The sequence below is a fragment of the Copadichromis virginalis genome, linkage group LG14 (genome assembly GCF_057382275.1).
Source record: "Copadichromis virginalis isolate Kocher_CV1m ecotype Utaka linkage group LG14, C_Virginalis_male_GT1.1, whole genome shotgun sequence".
Taxonomy (NCBI): Eukaryota; Metazoa; Chordata; class Actinopteri; order Cichliformes; family Cichlidae; genus Copadichromis; species Copadichromis virginalis.
The window spans coordinates 17,844,059-17,863,185 of NC_140631.1; the positions used below are offsets into that span (position 1 = coordinate 17,844,059).

Genomic DNA, 19,127 nt, shown 5'->3' on the forward strand with positions numbered 1-19,127 from the left:
GTAAAAATACAGTAAATCACATTGAGCCTCTTTAAACTTTCACACAGTGCCTGGGAGCCCGTGGGCCCCATGCTGGGCATCTGTAACACTGATTAGACATGATCATGGTTTCAGAACACCTGCAGTGGACACCAATCAGAGAGTCAGAGAGAGGGATCTAATTTTACAACCAAACACTGTGTGGATGTATAAGTTCGTCTTAACATCCAGCTATAGCTTGTGAAAACACTACTGCATCTTCCTGAGTTATGGAGCTTTGGGAGCTCTCCGTGTTATCTCAGCTCAGGTTTAGTTGCTACAAATGTTACCGGACAGCCTCTGTAAAATGCTTGGGACTTGAAAGACACGTGCTCTGACCAGGCAGGATTGCCATTGAGTTGCATTATGGAAAATAAGAATCCGTGTCTGGGAGGCAGAATTTCCCTCTCGGGTCGATCAAATTTGACTAGACTTTGTTTCTTTTTCTTTTCTTTGCTGTGTCTCCTCAAGCGTTGACCTGTTCACGTTCATCTGGGCTAGCGTTAGGATGCATTTTTGCCACGTGCTAAACAAACATAGTTTTAGAAACTATTACATGTTGTTGCATGCATTTTAGCCCCAGACTTTTTCTGTTATAGGATTTCCATTTTCCCCAATACAGGTGAAGATGTGAAACTAATCCTACCCCAAACCCTTAATACAGTGACCTGGTGAAGCCTGCTAATATCATCAGAATATTTTAAAAGCGCAAATTTTAAACTCTTTTGCCAAATAATAAAAGAAAATGAACCGGATTGAGCTGATTGGTGGCTTGAACATTAATCAGTGTTTGGGACTAGTGCAACAAATATACTATCGTAATTTTTATCACTGTTAGTCGCTGTACTGTTCTTTTTTTAATGTTCTTTTTGGTGCCAAGCAGCTATAACTGGTCACTTTTCTTCTGATACAGCTTTGTTTTAGCCATTCCCCGAACACCTGAGATGTCCAATTACTGCACAGTTTTAGCGCATTGTGCAAGTTTGAGTTGACTTCACCGGTGACAAATGGACAAATCGCTCTCCAGATTGAATCCATCACAAGTAAATGACCAGCTGACTTCACAGCAAGGTGACCCTCCATCTTTTCCTTGATGTATGAGGCATCAAGCATCATTATTTTTCTTCAAGGCTCGTTTTCTTTCCTCTTGCCTCTTCTTTGGCATGAGCCTTGAGAACAACACTTAGACACACACAGACAATCACACACTCGGTATACTCGTGGCCCGTCTTTGACCTCACCTTGTCATTGTGCAGCCAGTGACTAAGATCCAAACACCCAAACTCCCGGTGGACTGCTGCTAAGTGGCTGTGGTGAAAACAGCGGGTCTGCTATGTCCTCACTGTGTGCTAGCTGTGTGTTTGTGTGCAATTAAAAGCAGACAAAAACATTTTTAATTAAGCTTCCTGTGATATTACCACACTGAATTAATGATTTCGAGATATGTGGGGGACTTCTTGTACAAGAGGTTCTTAAACCTGAGAGGACGCGTCGTACTGAAGCATTAATGGCGCTGTGCGTGTACGTGGCCAGTCAAACTGTCATTTGCAGCAGTGACGTCACGAGGTGACAACCACGGGCAGAGTGGCCTTTTGACAGACGCAGCCTGTAATCTGCACATCAGCGTAGGAGTTGAGCCAGCCTATCACAGCCGAGCGCCCATCGCCGCACACGCTTATCACCTGCGTACAGCTGCTGTTGCCCCTTTGAGGGAGCGAGTGAAGAGGATGGAGAGAAAGGAAAGAAAGCACAAGAATGAGCGCCTGAGACAGAGGCTGATTTGTGTTGTGTCGCAGCACATTCTCGCCTGCATCTTTCTTTCATACAGTTTCTAAGGTGTGCGTTTGAAGAAGCATTTTTCTGGATCCTATAATCCACATTTTTTCCCTCCCATTTAAGGGTCGAATGGAAGGAAAGTCTTTGTGTTTGTTCTGATTAGTGCTGCATCAGCCCAGCAATAGTTAAAAATGTGATTCAGAGTGGAAGCATGCTTTGTAGCCCTTGCGAAATGAGAAAGGAAAGAGAGAGAGGAGAGATAAGCTCAATCTGAATTGATTTTCGTGTTACTTTCTGCTGTACTTGAGTTTCCATAGCAACGTGGTCAGGTTCCCTCGGCCTCCTAGGGCAAGTGTAATTGTTGTCTATTTCTTCCAGCAAACTTTCCTTTCCTTTCCTTTGCTTTCCTTTCCTTCGTCTTTTGTCTCTGAAAAATGGAAACATACTGTAGATAAAATGGTTCTTGGGTTTCTTTTTTGCAGCTGGCTGAGACAGAATATTTGTATTAATAGTAGCACAGTACCGCCATCCAGCCAAAAAAATTCCATATTCTCTGAAAGGGAGCTTTGGAAATTGCTTAACAATGTAACATTTAAGTTTATCCAACTACTCTGACTGAGAAATCTCATATATATATTGAGAGGCAGTAGCTATGTTTCCCCATATAAGGCCAGTGCATAAATTATTATAATGCCCCTAAGACCAAAGTCCCAAACACCGGTCTATTCAAATATTGTTTTTATCCATCCAACTGTCTAAAACTCAAAGATGTGCACTTTACTTTAAGGTTTAATTTAAGAAGCAATAAAGAATCTGCACAACCGAGAAAGTCTAAGTGTCAAGATCGTTTGCAGTCGCTTGTCATGCGTTTTGATAAATGATGCATCGGTTATCAAAACAGATGAATTTCTCTTAATTCACGGTTAATGAATTTCAGCTTTAAATGGGTTCAAAAGGTAAGTGTTTTATTATTTCCTTTGCTTTATGATTTATTGCTGTATCTATAAGGCTTGTCAGTGATTTACAGCTCTTTGCTCCTGTTGTCCCCTGACTGATTACCATAATATAAGAGCTTTATTTTCAAAAGAAGCTCAGATATAATCAGTGAAAATGGCCGTGACTGAACCTTTGCAGAGTTTAGATTAAAAGAACAAAATGTGTTCACGCACAAATTTTGAAGACGGAGACAGACAAAGGAAGCGAGGAGGAAAAGGAAAAAAAAGAGTAGCAAAATCCTAAACTGAGTTTGCTGCACATCATCTGATAGATGCATCTTTAAAAAATAAATTAGATATCAGAGCTCTCTGTGAGAGTCCAGTGATACACTGCTGTGCACATAACGAGGCCTTCACAGCTGTTTGGAGTCTAATGGCTCAAAGAGGCCTTGCCTCCTCAGCAAGAAGATATGGAATGCATCTCGGGGCATTTGATTGCTGCTGATCGAGAAACATTTACATTATGGCTTTTAGGACATTATCGAAGAAAAATGGTCCAAAAGCTGATGGAGCTGAGGTCAGCACTCTGACTGTATTTACAGTATATTAGAAAGTGCCTGAGGGAGGCACAAAAAGTCTGGATGTCTCCGCAAAACATGCTCACCGATATCTAGGTTAAAAAAGGTCTATATGCTAATTAATACACATTTCCCCCAGGGACGGTGGGGAGGCCATGCAGACAATCAGAAATTGCCGTCATAGGCTAGAGTTGAGCCGAGAGCTTTATGGGGAAATAAACCTTCCAAATATTTGCATACAGCAAATAGCTGGAGCCTCGTGTCGTATGTTTCCAACAGCGCTGCTGCTACGAGGCATCAGTCATGAGCTGGGGCTCAGTCTGAGAAGCTAAGTGGACAATCAGTGTTTATCCAGTGGCATATGTTAATTGGCTTGTTAGGCAGAGGCAGCGCCTTGTCTAATCATGTGCTTTAATGCAAATCCAGTTCGTGCAAAGTTCAGCCTTCTATTGTTTTAGCAGCCATATTCCATTAAATCCAAAGGTGTGCACGCCTGTGGTTTTCTTAAACCAATAAATTTTGAATATTCTACTCAAGAAAAAAAATTAAAATAAAAGAAGGAAGGTGTTGTCAAAGCCATAATCTGTGAGCCACGTATACAGTGCAGTCTGGTCTTTTTCTGGGTAACACCCTCATGAACACATTGTGGCCAAGCTAAAACACCTCGTCTCCCTTTTTCTCTCTTTGCTCTGTATCCTTGTTTCCTTCTGTCTCGGTCAACAGTGTGCACTGCAATAAAGAAAAAACACATCACTCAACAGCTTTCAATACATCTGCCCAACCTCTTAGGGTATTTGTTTGCTCAGACTCCGCTGCCCCGGCACCTGCATTTTATACTTCTCTCTGCGTTATCGGACTCTAATAGACAGCTGCTGAAAGCTGGTGTGAAATATCTGTATGCTACAGTGTGCAGACCCTGATTCGCAGAGGCCTATAATATCTAAATAATGGGATGAAACACTCTCGGGTATGAAATGTTTACATATTTTTCCCCTTTACTGGCATAATTTGTGAAAATCACTTGATGTACCGCCTAAAATTTAGAGCCACCATATCTGTAGCGGCTCAATCTGACGATGAATAAGCAACAAGTAACAGGATGTAAATAATATTTTGCCTCCAAGTTAATAATTGCTCAATTTAACAGGGAGAGTCCTTTGGTGCAATATGGTGTAGCTTTGTTTCTTCACAGCATCAGCACTGTAGACGCCTAAAATGAATCAAAAATGATCACTAATGTGCTTTAAGCCGTCTCTAAACCACAGCGCAGCTTAAAGTTATAAAGATGAAACTGGTTTAGCTTTTTTCATGATATCTGTTGATTTCAAAAAATGTATTATTGTCAAATTAGTTAACGTTAGCAGCATTTGTCTTACTGCATACAATAAAGTGTACATTTAAATAGAAAGAATCCACCTATGAAGATGGCCTCAGTTTTCACAGTTTCTGCAACATGGCTCCCACTGTTTTGTCTTCACTGTGTGTTTATAGTCTGTCTCTCATTCCCATGTAACATTAACATTTCATTATCCAGAGGAAACAATAGAAATATACAAAAGGAAAAAATAATGGAAGTCTCCGCATCCAGAAAGGTTAAAATATTGATGGGGTTGCAGGTAAATGACTCAAAATCTGAGCGAGAGGATGAAAATGTGGGCTATAAGGAGAGCGAGCAAGGCGAAGAGGGGAAGACATCACTTGTAAAGCTGGGCTCTGAGGGGGCTTGGGCGCATAATCAATGAAGTGAAGTGTGTGTGTGTTGTATCTGTGGCGTCGAGTCGGCTTCACAGAAGCCAATCCTATTTTTACAGGGTAGACAGGTCTGTTGCTATGCTCTTTGAGAAGGTCTCCCGCAGCTTGGAAAAAGACACAGATTCAATTGATTATTGATGATTTGATCCATTATACACTCAAAGGAACGTGTTGACACCAGCAGAAATAGACTCTGTACTTATTCATTTCTTTTTAGGGAGAGGTGTGAATGCAGGGAAGACACATGCTGTCTAGAAAAAGGTGAGCATGACGAGCTCGTTTTAACTATTTATTAAGTATTTCATTATTTACTTCTAAAACTCTCAGCTAAAGCGTGTAACCGGTTCAGTTATCGGTTTAAAATGTTTCGATAAAAGTGAAATAAAATCATGTGATTGGATTTTGGTTGAAAGCACAACATTAAAAGGTCGATATCAGAGTGTCATTGTAAGCTTTGACTCAAAGAAAAGATGTTTGTCTGTCTCTCTTTGTGGTAAACATGTAGCTAAACTGATGCTTAAGTGATTAAACATACTGTACAGGCGGGATTATTGTTCACAAACAAGTCACTCAGATTGCCTCCTGTGTGTTTTTTTTTTTCTATTTTATGTCATCTTGTCCAGATGTCATCTATTAGACATCAGATTAGGAAGAGTGGTGTTGGATTAGCCAATCCGGAGCAGAGATCATCTTAGATTAGATTATAGTATATGGACATTTGGGTCGCTGCAGTGGCTCTGCTCAGCCAAAATAACATTAAGTCAGTGTTACACTGCTAGACACTACACAGACTGTAATCAGCAGACGAGCAGAAGGAGGATGACGGCATTACACAGAAGGATATAAAAAACAAAAAAATCCTGCTTTTTTACAACTCAATTACAGTTTGCCAAAAGCTGCCCAACTTCACCAGAAAAAAAAATCAACACTGTTCTTTTCATAAGGGGGTTAAAACGGCAGATGCCCACATAGCCTCTTGTGGTTGCGTGAACAATTGCATGTAAAATCTTAGAATTTTCCAGATGGTTAGTTGTGTAGCCACCGCCACGCCTTATCAGGAAACCCATACAAATGTTAGACAAGCTTCTGGTGTGTGATTTAGTTTGTGGAAGGTGCTTAAATGTAATAATAATATTGATAATACTAAATAAAACTGCCTTTAAATAACAGCTACAAACAGGACGTGAACCCAAGACTCGTGTGCTTCTACATCCAGTAAATGTGAACTCTTTGTATTACCTCACCTGACTCCTAAAGGCTTCCTGGCACAGAGTCTTTTTCACCATCTGTCTCACAGAGGCACTAGACCAACAAATCGGCCCACCCTCACGTCCCGTATGTCATTTTAAGATTCATCAGCACTAGTGGCATTTTGTTGTTGAGGGATATGAGGATGTATTATGGAAAAGTCTACAACAATAGCTTTCCTAACAGGAGGTGTCCTCAGACTGCAGAAAGCCCAGAAATCTGAGCGTGTGCAAAGAAGGTGATCAGGCCTTCAGTACAGACAGCCCTGCTAATAATAATGGTTATTTTCTCCTCCTCCTCCTCTCCCGCTTTCTCTTTTCTCAGTGTTTGTGCCCAGGCCTCCTGGCAGATAGATGTGCAGAGATTACACCTTCTAATTGGTGCTAGCGGCTGTGGGACAGTGTGGTTCACTGTAGTTTAGTGCTGTGTAGACTGGTTTTTATGTAGTGTGGATTTGTAGTAATGATGATAATGACTTCAGAATGGCAAATTTGCTGTTTAACAGAAAACTGCACTAAAGCATGTAAAGTAATGAGATCACAATAGGCTAAACAAAAGTGTGCATTTTTTCCATTAGCAGATTTTTGTTCTTTATTATTATTATTGTTAACTTTCGTAAGTGCTGGTAATGACTGAGTAGATCATGGCCTTTATTATTGATTAAATCATGGTTCAAAATATTAGTAGAAGTGGACTGACATTCCAGTCTTATTTAACATGAACAATTTGCATAAATAAGTATGAAACAGTTTTTCTCTGTTTCACAGACTATCATCTACCATTGATCATTTCTTAGGTATTTATTGTTTCTTGTTTGCATTACATGCAGTTTGTGCCAAACCTGTTATTATATCCTTCTGGCTAATTTATTACAGAAGCTCTAAAAGGAAGCAAAATTCATTTGATACTCTACTACCTGGAAAATGTAGTTACAGCATATCACTTTTCTGAGGGGTTAAAGTTTCTCTAAAGCAGGATGAGACAATGTTTCAAAGGAGCTATAGTGGTAGTTTTGTTAGCTTGTATTTTATAGCCATCTTTTGGTTTCTGCAAACACATATTGAGGTTTGACACTTTGTCTATACTTTGGAAGTGAATCAGGCTGCACAAATTACCTGACACAACTCACATGATGAATGATAAAGTTGTTAATTTGTGATATAATTGGAGATGACACTGACCTGGCTATGGGACGGCAATGCTATCTCACTCCTTTGAATCTGAGGCTCTTTGTGTCACTCACAAAGTGCGGAGAAGTGATAGATAACGATCTCACAATGAAACAGGAAGTGTTGCTTTTCTATTAGCTGCACATTTCGCAGTGTATTCATCTGCAGGAACACGACATCCACACGCACATACATATGCATGCTCTATGTCTGCCATATGCCATTTATGAACACAGGCTCTGTGTGACGCCTCTCCCTGTGCAAGTGTATCTGTGTAAGTATGTGATTCTGGTTGCATTTGTCACTCTTTTTTCCTGGGGTGTGTGTGTGTCAGGTCTGATTAAAGTTAACCCCTGTGAGGCGGCTGGTGCACCCCTCCTCTGTCTCTCCTTCTGCTCTCCCTCCACTCTTCCGTCCCTCTATCACTCCATCCCTGGTCTCCTTCCTCCTGGCAGTCTGACAGCACAGGAGAATATGCTCCCTCAAGGTCTCACCCTCCCTTTCTGGCTCCCGCGGGTGCCGTTTCCGTGGAAACCGTGTCAGAGTTGACTGGGTGGGTGCAGATAGATGGCTGCCCTTTATCGGACTACACCACTGGTCCATTAAACGCTACCAGGCAGGACCTGTGCACACACACGCACCCCTCTGTTCTCACCCTGAATGGACCGTTCCACCTGACACGCGTGAATATTAGTCGGCCCAGGCAGAGTGTGTGTGTGTGTGGTTGTGTGTGTGTTTGTGCTTTCTTTGTCAGTGTGGATATTGAATGTCTGTGCTTATTACTGCCTATGTGCAGCCTGTGCATGTATGTGTGTGACTGACTGGCAAAATCTCTCATTGAACTGGACGTATTTGGGGAGAATTTCTGTGCAAGTGTCTTCCTTCCTCTCTGTCCTTGGGAAAGAAACAAAATGGAGACTGTTTTTTTTTCCCTTGCTTTGTCTCCCTCCGCTCGAAATGATGTAGCAAAGACAGCCAGATCCCTCCACAGCTAGCTTTAGTGAGAGTGAATGCGACCGCTCTGTTTAAACAACTGTATTATTGCACTCTCATAAACATGACTGGAGTAATTGACTGTTAAATTATTTAAATGCAGACAGTTGCAGTTTGTGTTGAGACCACACATCAGCAGGGAGCAACGTGGACAAGCCAACACAGATGCAAAATTTCTTAATTTAAAAAGGAGTTGATGGAAAACACCTGGCTCTTTGGATCTGGCTGGAACATCAAAATATACATATTACATGAATTAAAACCTATCATGTATCATTCAATCTCCTTTTGTTCCCACATTGGTGTTTTTACTCTTCTACAGTTGATACTCTACACCTTATACAGCTACGATAAACCAGCCTCGAACCAAATGCAGCTGTAGGCTCATGAGTAAAAACCTCCAAATGAAAATATGTCTCAGTTTGCACATGCTTAAAGCCAATGAGCCCTTACTGGAAAGAAACATTTGCAACAACCTTAAATGATCTGAAAACGTTTAATATCGAAAACATGTCATTTGTAGAAAATTATTTTACTATTTTGCACACCTGTTGGAAATGGGGTTCCCAGGCACTAATCTGAGAACCACTGACCTGACCAGTTGCATTGCACCAACTGCATATGAAGTCTTGACTCAACCATGTTTTTGCCATATTTGAGTGGCAACATAAAAGTTCAGCAAAAGAGTTTATTAGAACATGCATGATTTGCCAAAAACACAATGCTCAGGGAAATTTACGACCAAAGCAAGGTCGTTTCCCTACACCGCCACACCCATTTCACACTATCCACATGGATTTTATAGAACTAAATGAATCTCAATCCTCCAAGTATGCACTTGTGATAATAGATGTATTTTCCAAGTGGCCAGAAATATACCCAGTGAAAAAAGCAGATGCAATTTCAGTAGCAAAATGTTTGTGCAACCATTTCATTCCGACATATGGCATTCCAAGCATAATACGGTCTGATAATGGCACACATTTTGTAAATGAAGTAATAAGTAAAGTCTCTGAAGCTTTAGGTTTCAGCATAAAGCATCACTGTGCATATCATCCACAAAGTGCAGGATTAGTCGAGAGAACTAACGGCACAATTAAACAGAGATTGAGAAAATGTATGGAAGAAACTAAAAAACCATGGCCTGAGTGTTTAAGCTTAGCTAAGCTATGGATGAGAATAACTCAAGGAGCAGGTGGTCTGACCCCATTTGAAGTCATACATGGCAGACCATTCCCTCTCCCAATAACCAGTGAGCCTATTAATAAGTCCATCACAGAAACAACGATGGCAGAATGGATGACAAAACAGTTTGAGAATAAAGAAGTGATATTAAGCAGTCAACTCCCGAGTGATCTATCTCCAGTCTCTTGCAGGTTGAACCCCGGTGATTGGATTCTGATTAAAGTCCTCCAGCGAAAAAACTGGAGTGCTCCGCGGTGGGAGGGTCCATTCCAGGTGTTGCTGACTACACCGACAGCTTGTAAGATAGCTGAAAGACCTTCGTGGATCCATCAAAGTCACGTGAAGAAAGTGTTTGCACCACAATAAGACGCCAGTTCCCCCGACTCCTAGGTGTTCCCTGGTGGAGGAAAGGGCTGTTTGGGTATATCCCGCCTTTTTGTCTTCTCGCCAGTGGTCTACTCACCTGGAGCCCGGGTGTGCCTGGTCGCCCTGAAGAACAAACACATAATAAAGAGTGACCCATCCCACCAAAGAGAAGAACCAATGACAACACCAGGGACGCCTGAAATAGAGGAAACCAGCCCAATGAATCCAGGAGAAGAAGAGCCACCAGCCCCAGCCCCAAAGCTGTTATGCTTAAGTGCTTGTCACTTTGAACGGAAACGGCTCATGTGTCGCCTATTCTGTCTGATGGCCGTCATCTTGATGATGATGCTCTTCTGGCTGATGCCCAGCGGAGGCCCCAGGACAGAACCAACTATTCCCCATCTCAAGAGGTGGACCCATGACAATTCCCATCTAACTGAAATGACTCAAGAGCACATTCACCCTTGGATGAACAATGCCTGGTACCGATACCTATACAATACAATAGAGACTTTAGACTATCGTTTTGGACTGTTTTTGAACGCTTCCACCCGCATTGACAAATCACAGAATGAAGAAATTGATGCAATCCGCATCACTGTCATGCAACACCGAGTAGCTTTAGACATTATTCTTGCAGAGAAAGGAGGTCTCTGCGTATTGTTTAACATGACATGTTGCACCTACATACCTGACAACATACACTCATTAAACATGACAAATGCTTTGAATGTTCTGAAACAACTGAGAGACGCTCAACAACAGGACTACGTAGCAAGTTCCGATAAGCAAGGCTGGTGGGACTGGTTGCTGAGCGGCTCCTGGAAATCTTTGCTGATTAAAGGCCTGTTGGCCCTCTGCAGTATGATGTTACTATTTTGCATTTTTGCTGCTTGTATTATTCCATGTCTGAGAAGTATGGTGATGAACATGTTTAACCGTACTTTAGGAAATTATGTCCTGATCCAGAGAAATGTTGAGGATCCCTTTCGCCAGTATGATATGCTGAACATGGAGGAAAGAGTGGAGAATCTCTACTCTTAATAGAGCTGTTGTTTAAATACTTCACTGAATGACATGCAAGTTGAAAATGTGATTTAACAAGTGACTATGCATTGATTTAAACCTGTGAAATATATTAACATCAGGAGGGAAATGTTAAGAGATTTTTCTACATTATACAATATAACCAAATCTCTATAATACAATATAATCAAGTGTGCCTTATATTTTGTGTGTTCATATATTTTCACATAACCAAGCTTATTGTTAAGGAGAACATAATGCATTCCTTACCTCAGTGTGTGATGTCAGATAAGCATGATATACTTCTGCATCGTTATTTTCAGTGTATGTGTGCAAGGTCAGATAAGCTGAGATAATGCCTGACCTCTCCCTTTTCTGTTAAAAGAGGAAGTACTATGTAACCAGTTTTACCCTATAAATAAAGAACCAAGCCTGCGCTCAGTGTGTGTGTCTACTCAGAGGCATTCACCCGTGCGCACGTTTTCTAATACTCTCTGAGTCGGTCTGCAGTGTCTTATATTTTCTTGCTTGTGTTTGAACAAATGTCAACCCCTGACAGATTGCAAATTGAAAGGAAATTCAAACACGATTTCAATATGTCACATATTGACGGTGGCTCACCGATGCCAATGACATAATTACCCAGCTACATTTCTGAAAGAATGCAAAAGCATTGACATATATTTTTCCTTCCTACAATAGCCTGACGGGCAGGGCAGAGATAGATTTTGGTAGCCTGACTGAAAAAAATCGCTAGCCCCGGGACGTCGGGCTAGCGATATTGCGAGCCCTGTATCTGATTGAGGAATCACTCATCTTTGGAAAAGAGAGTTTATTACAGAGAAATGTCTCTTTCCAAAATAAAAGCTATACTATCCGCTTCTTCTGGGCTATATTCTCAGCAGCATATTAAACATATAAGGAGAATCATGTGCTAACAGCTGTCTAAATGACTCGGCTAAAGTTAGTAGCATGCTTGCTTTTTTTTGTCTGCTTCCACTTGTCTTTGCACTAGGATGATGTCGGCGTAAATGTGCAGTCATATTCGTTGTGTTCCCACTAGTGCTTTCAGGTTAATCTCGTTGAAATGACGTTAACGCCACAACACGGCAAATCTCCGTTAATGAGCTACCGCCGATCGCCCCGTGCATGGGGCTAGACGGCCAACACGTTAACGAGCTAACTGCGCTAACACACTAGTTCCCACCCATGTAATTGAGCATTGCGTGGCACATCCAACATACTGTTTTACTTTAGTCCATGACTCGCTTACCTTCAGGGTCATACGTCACATGAAAACCAAAATAATTCCAAACGCCAGATCTGAATGAGGGTGGGGGAAGTCCATGTTGCAAGGAGAGCTTAACTTCTGTCTCGCTAGCTTGCCCTGTGCTCTTCCTTCTGTCTATGCTGTCTGTGTTGAGCGCTCAGTGGATCTGCACTCGACAGTGCAGCCTAGGCGGAGTAGTCGAACGCAGATTCACTGAGCGCTCAACACAGACAGCATCGTCAGAAGAAAAGTTGATAAAATAAATTACAAATTTTGTATTGTTCGATACATATGCGTACCGAACCGAAAGCACTGTATCGAACGGTTCAATATCGATACGAATATCGTTGCACCCCTATTAATTACATTATTGGAGACCGAGTGCGTGGCTGTATGCTGTGAAAAGAGTCATCATAATATCACAGAAAACCTCAGCGGTTTGATAATGAGATGATGAAAAAAATCAGCTCCATATTGTCAGAATCACATTCTAATGTGGATGACCTCCCCCACAGAGACTTTGTAAATTGATTGAACTGCCACAGAGCCCGTACTTTCGACAAATTCTCATCCAATTTCACCTCCTGTTTTTTTGGCACCGGGGTATCTTTTCCTAGTTGATTTGCATCAATAAACCTCAGTAAGCAAGGCATTGTAATGCCTAATTGGGCGGTAATGAGCTGTTGCATTATGCATAGTGCTGAGGTTCAAGCTTATTAGTTGCTTGGTTGCCCATAACATTTTCCTGTCTTCTCCGCGCTACTTCAGTGTTGCATGATTGTCAATGCAATCTCCCTTTTCTCTCTCACCTCCTTTTCTCCCTCTCTATTTCAGCCCTATATGTTCTCTTGGTCCCTCTCCCACTTCCCTCTCTCCGCTGTTCTAAAAATAGTCTCCTATTATCCAGGAGGCTTGGGCCATGTACAGTTAGGCAGCAATCAGCATGGCGGCCATGCACATAACGGTTCACAATAGCTGTCATTCCACTAACGCTAGCTAATATAATTCTCTGTGCATTACAGAACCCTGCTGGACCGAACAGAGGGTTATAGTCCGTGCTAATTAAAGGTCCTGTATTTTTCTAACGAGTTAATAGACAACCCCGCGGTTGAATAAAATCTCTAAACCGTTTTCCACAAAATACCTCACAAACATAGCTTTTTTCAGAGCTATCCTTTTGTGTCTTTACTTTAAATGCAGATGTGCTGCTGCTCACCATCATTTGTGTCCAGAGGAGAATGCAGTCAGTATTTAGGGTCCAGCTGCAGTGCTAGGAAGTTACTGCCACTTTTTTTTTCTTTTTTTTTTCTTTTTTCTTTTTTTTTTTTTTTTTGCCTGTCCCATTTGGTTCTTTAGCCATCAGAATTGTTGTCTGAAGACCAACAAGGATACCCAATGGATTTACTTTGCCAAATGGATCGTCGTGGCATTGCCGTATTGGTCCATTTGGTCGATCTTTGTTTTTATTATTTATTATATTTTATTTTCAGATGTTACAGACGGGACAGACATGAGTGAGGGATAGGAAAGGGAGAAAGAAAGAGGAAGGAAAGGAAAAACAGAAGGGGAGAGGGACAGTGAGAAAGGGGGGGGAGAAAAAAAATAAAAATCTCCTGGATCACCTGTTGAGAGAAAAATAGAAAACAAGCAAAAAAAAAAAAAAAAAAAAAGCAACATACTAAACACAACACCATCGCATTAATCTAGCTAAGTGTAAACAGCAGTAAATACTAAATATTCAATGTTGTTGTGCAGCACGTAGGACAGATGTGCTTCGAAGTAGTAGCCAAGAAAGGTGTAATTTAAGTCTACGAGCAGTGAACACCCGTGTGCATACCTGTGTGGATCAGCATGCTTGCATTCCAAAGGTTTCTCCATGTAACGATCTGCTAGGGAGTGTGGGGGGGCCACAGCCCCGTCCTCCAGGGTATGAAGCAGGTATGGAGGAGATCAATACCTCTCCTCCATACTCTGGAATAGCTCTGGTGATGCACGAGTAGTTGAACTTTTGACGTCCTCCCATTGTCCTCCATGCCTTTCCCTGTTTACATTTGTAAATATTAGGCTCAGGCAATGTGCTTGCAGAGTAAAATGTATAACTGTGCATCTCTGAAAAATGTTTATATGCTTGCAAACAGCCGAATATTTGCAATCTAATCCAGCATTCTCCGCGATGGACATGCTGCAGTATATTCGATAGGTTTGATCAAATGGCCTTTTGACACAAAAGCTCATTTGAAAACCTTTGATATATGTTGTCTTGTTCTTGTCAATTGTACATAGCCAGTGCTGAGTGAATTTATGATATGGGTTTATGATAAGACACCTTTTAGTCACTCTAGCTTTCTTCTGAGGTTAGCACATCAATTCTTTTAAACAAGGGTCTGAATCTGCTTCTAAGATAATTGTTGATCTGTTTCTCTGCAGTGCCAAGGGCTTCCAGCACCACCGAATGACCAACGGGGCCATGAATGTTGAGATTGGAAACCCTGCCTATAAGATCTATGAAGGAGATCCTGATGATGATGCTGGGGAACTTCTGGACTCCGACTTTGCTTTAGACCCAGACAAGGTAACAAAGCTTAAAAAAGCCATTTCATTACAAAATATCTGAAAATGCCTGGTAGTGGCTAACCATGCAGATATTTCCACATTTATGAGTCCTTTTGTGAGTTGTTTTTTTTTTTTTAATGAATTGGTTTTGGTTGTGGAATCATTATAGACAGTAAATAGACCCTTCTTTGTGATCTAAAGAACACTGGATGAAAGTAGCTGGGTTTCTCAATATATTCCTGTCCTTTGGACGTCTAGTGAAAAACAGTTTTGTCTTGACTGATCTGTAATCACTTTTCTACATTTATATCCAGTTTTTTGCCATCGAGATCGCCACAGTCCAAATGCAAAAGCTTTAAAGCAAGACTTAGGAAACCAGTGGGTGTCATTATGGTATTTACTTCTGGCATCTGTAATGAATTTTGGAATGAATATTGTTAGAATTATGTGAATCATATACTTTAGTTCTGATGAGTGGCTCCATAGTCTCATGGTTTACACGTTGTGGCTCGAGTGGTTTGTATACAGATCGATGCTTGGGCAAGATACTGAACCCTGAGTTACCTCTGTGTGTGTGAATGCATTCAGCAGATAAAAGCACAGTATGAAGGCACTATATAAATACCATTTCTTTTACATTCACCTAAGAAGTGAAAAAATCTCCAGTTTAATCCCAGCTGGAGACAAAAATCCCTTGGGGGTGTCAGGAATGGAAATCCACTGTGAGTAAGGGGAGCAGCTGAATAAAGCTTTTATGCTGGAGCCCTCATGGTCACTATATTCAAACACTTTTCACCACAATCATAAAACATCAAATGAGGAATTGTCCATAAAGTCCTGAGTGCTTAAAAAGAAGTTGCAAGTTCTTCACTGGAAATACACCTACTGGTTTGTTGGGGGCAGATGATTAGTGCCCAGACTTTCAGAAACAAATAACCAAACACAGAAAACATAACAAACCACAAATGTCTGCCAGGGTTTCAGCACTGAGCTGGGAAACATCTTGTTATTTATGCGAGCTGAGCCTATTTGAATAAGCAAAATACTGCTTCTTTCACAATATACCAAATCTTTTCATTTCTTTTGCCTGAGTCACTGAGAAATTTTCTTCACTCCGCAGCCGACCAACTTCACGAACCCAGTGTATGCCACCCTGTACATGGGTGCCCACAACAGCTGCAATTCTCTGGTGAGCACTGATGAAAAGAAGGAGCTCCTCTCCCAGGTTGATGAGGACATGAGCGACCCCCTGGCATAGACCTCGGCATGGACTGAACTCTGCCAACATTGCCCTGCCTCGCCCAACCTAGAGCCAGCGAGCTCTCTCATTTTATGCCTTTACCAACTGAAAAGAAAAGCAACGAAAAAACATAAAAACAAGAACACTGTATAAAATGTATAAAATGAAGAACTACTTTTTTTAAGTGATTGCAGTATTATATTTTGTTCTTTGACAAAAAGGAAAACAAATCCTCTGGTGACGGAAAAGAAACCATTTTATAGACATTTTATCCAGTTCTTTTTCATTTTGCTCACTTCCTCACAACTTCTCTCTCTCACACACACACACACACACCTTTCTCACGCATTCAGCCACTACCTCTGTGCAAATGTAAAAGATACAAATGGCAGTGGAACAATTTTAATTTTTTTATTTTTGTATAAATTGTGTAGGGGAAAAGAGAAAAAAAACATTTTTGTTCCATCCTAGAAAATGTTGCCAAGTCTTCGTTGTTCATGAAAGAGAGGAGATGCGTCAGTGCTCACCACGAATGCTTCCTGGATGCTGGTTCACATTTTGTGTATATGTATGTTTGCTACTGGAGGTCTTAGAGGGAAAGGCGAGGTGATGTTTAACTGCACGTGTATGCACAAGAGACTCGGCATCTGATCTGTTGTTGCAAAGAGCTACATTCAAGTGATTGTCTTTTACCTCCTTGCACAGACTAAAGTTACATATATATATATATATATTATAAATATATATATTTCCATATATATGAACCTATTAACAAAGTGTCTTGAAAATATACCCAGGAATACAAACATCAGTAACAAATAGCAGTCTGTACTTTTTAATGTTTTTCTTTTGTTTTTTTAAGTCATTGTATAATTGACATACTTTGTGTCACCGATGAATGAATCATGGCAGTGTGTTAGTGTGCGCTGGATGAAGATGATTGTAATTAAGTCCACATTCCAGGATGAAAAAGCCTGGGATGATATCCGTGGCCTTGGATTAGCCTACTGCAGGACACCCTGGACAGGAGCTGGGGCTTTGTTCTGAAACTCTTCTGGAGTAGAGACAAGCTTCTGTGAATTTCCGGTCATCCTCTAAAAAAAAAAAAGAACCTGCGACCAGTAATTAGCCGAGAACGGTTGCTTTCAACTTTTGTTCCTCGTCTTTTGATTGTAAACATACTTTCAGGAAAGGCCAGGGAGACCGTCTGATGGTACGTACTTCTGTGGGAGGTTGGATTTTTTTTTCTTTCCTTCACTGTATGTAATTACATGGACATGTAATTTAGGTTAATGCTCATTGTTAAGTGCATTCTCAGGAAGGAGACTGATCGGCTTCCTGATAAGCATTCCTTTCTCCATTCCTTTGCTTTGCTGCTAACAATCCGGATTTTTAGTCTGGGAAGTGTGGCTCTATGTCTCACTGCTCACCGTATTGCTTTTAATCACCTCAGCTTGTCAGCCATACCTACCATATCACTGCATGGTGCTCACACACACAGAGACACACTTAACCAAGAGGAAACTCTGGCTTTAGTCCTCAAATGTTAACAGTATTCATCACATTTTTTCTTTAAATTCTGTTTTTTTTTCTTGCTTATTTGCTTTTAACATCCTGCTCTGTTAAATCGCCATGTAAGTTGGAACAATCATATTTCATTTGGAGAATTTCTTTAACTGGCAAAAACCCACGTTTGTGGTTCTGATTGTTTTGTTATAATTCGATTTCTGTTTGATATAAGGAATTAAATGGATTTTTATAGTAGAAATGTACGATGGCCGTGTCTGTCATTTGGAAAGATGGAGAGGAGAAGCAGTCTACTTCATACTTCAGTACATTAGAAAATAGCCTCACTTATCATTAAAGAATGAAGAAATAAAACACAAACATGTAGAAAGCACTTGCTTGGATGTTGCTTAATCTGGAAAGGCTTCTGAATTGTAATGAAAGTCTTTGGTCTTGTTACATAAATCATCATATTTATTAAACAGGAAGTGTTGTCTTTCAGTCAACAGACAATCCCAAGAATAGCTTTTTCTTAAAAAAAAAGTATGTTTCTTTTGATTTCAATACACACAAGAATAGTGTTTTATACAATCTTGAGCCAAATTTAAGTAGTGTTAAGATGTATTGCTCCCTTTGTGCCAATGTCATGCAAGTCTCTAAAGCTGTTAGGAGGAATAATCTGTATTAAAACGGATAAGAAAAAGAAGCTTTAAATGCACTTCATCCTTCATCTGTTAATACATTTAGAGCAGGCTAACCAAACAGCAAGTGTGCCTTTGAAACAGTAGTCCACCTGGAGTCTCCTTCATGCGTCTGTCACCTCCTAACTGTCACACACGGTGTGACAGGAAGTGTTGTCAAGGCACGTAATATTCTGTTTTTAACCACCACTTGGTCAAGGCACAAAACTCTGGCGACTCTCGTGTCAGCTGTTCTGATGTACTACAGGTAAAAAGGAACTAACATACCTTTAAGCTTTTTTTGTGCCTTCAACTTGCATATTGTTGTCAGGATTATAAGGCTAATGTTATATTACAAGGCGGTAAAAAATACAATCTTTACCAAATGAAAGATGTAAAATAAACAAATTATGGCTGACTGACGAGAAATAACACAAAAAGGCACTTCTTAAGCGGAACATCAAACTTTGGAGTAATTTGGTTTGTCTAGCTTGACAAGAAGAACCAGTACAGTGATGGTCTTTGCTCCCAGATACAATCAAAATAAACAATATTAAGTCTGATTGAAAGCGTCTCGAAGACTTGGCGTAACGCTGCGAAACAGTCCACGAATGTCTGTTATGACATCGCACCTCCTCTGTTATTTGCAGGAGGCTTTTGCAGGTGTCTTAAAGGCAGGCGTCCCAGCAGCAGCAGAAGAGTCGGCAATTTATCTTGGCTGCCTCCCAGTTTAAATCCTGCTATGACTGCGTAATCTTCGGATATTAATGGGTTTTAGGAATGTCCACATTAAGATCCACATGCTAGCAGGCACTTGTTAGTGAAAGCACAA

The 19,127-nt window shown here is 40.8% G+C and overlaps 2 protein-coding genes across 2 annotated transcripts in view; both read left to right on the forward strand.

The window, feature by feature from the left end:
• LOC146693777 (cell adhesion molecule DSCAM-like) overlaps positions 1-11,544 on the forward strand; it is a 52,061-nt gene extending 40,517 nt beyond the window's left edge. Inside the window, exon 3 of the mRNA XM_085429666.1 lies at positions 9,836-11,544. Coding sequence (XP_085285792.1) covers positions 9,836-10,020 — 185 coding nt within the window. The 3' untranslated portion in view covers positions 10,021-11,544. The remainder of the gene's footprint in view (positions 1-9,835) is intronic.
• Positions 11,545-14,006: 2,462 nt separating this feature from the next.
• Positions 14,007-17,881, forward strand: LOC146693778 (low-density lipoprotein receptor-related protein 1-like). The gene is made up of 2 exons (XM_085429672.1): positions 14,007-14,888; positions 15,990-17,881. The coding sequence occupies exons 1-2, from the start codon at positions 14,769-14,771 to the stop codon at positions 16,125-16,127; spliced, it is 258 nt and encodes an 85-aa protein (XP_085285798.1). The 5' UTR covers positions 14,007-14,768; the 3' UTR covers positions 16,128-17,881.
• The last annotated feature ends 1,246 nt before the right edge of the window (positions 17,882-19,127 follow it).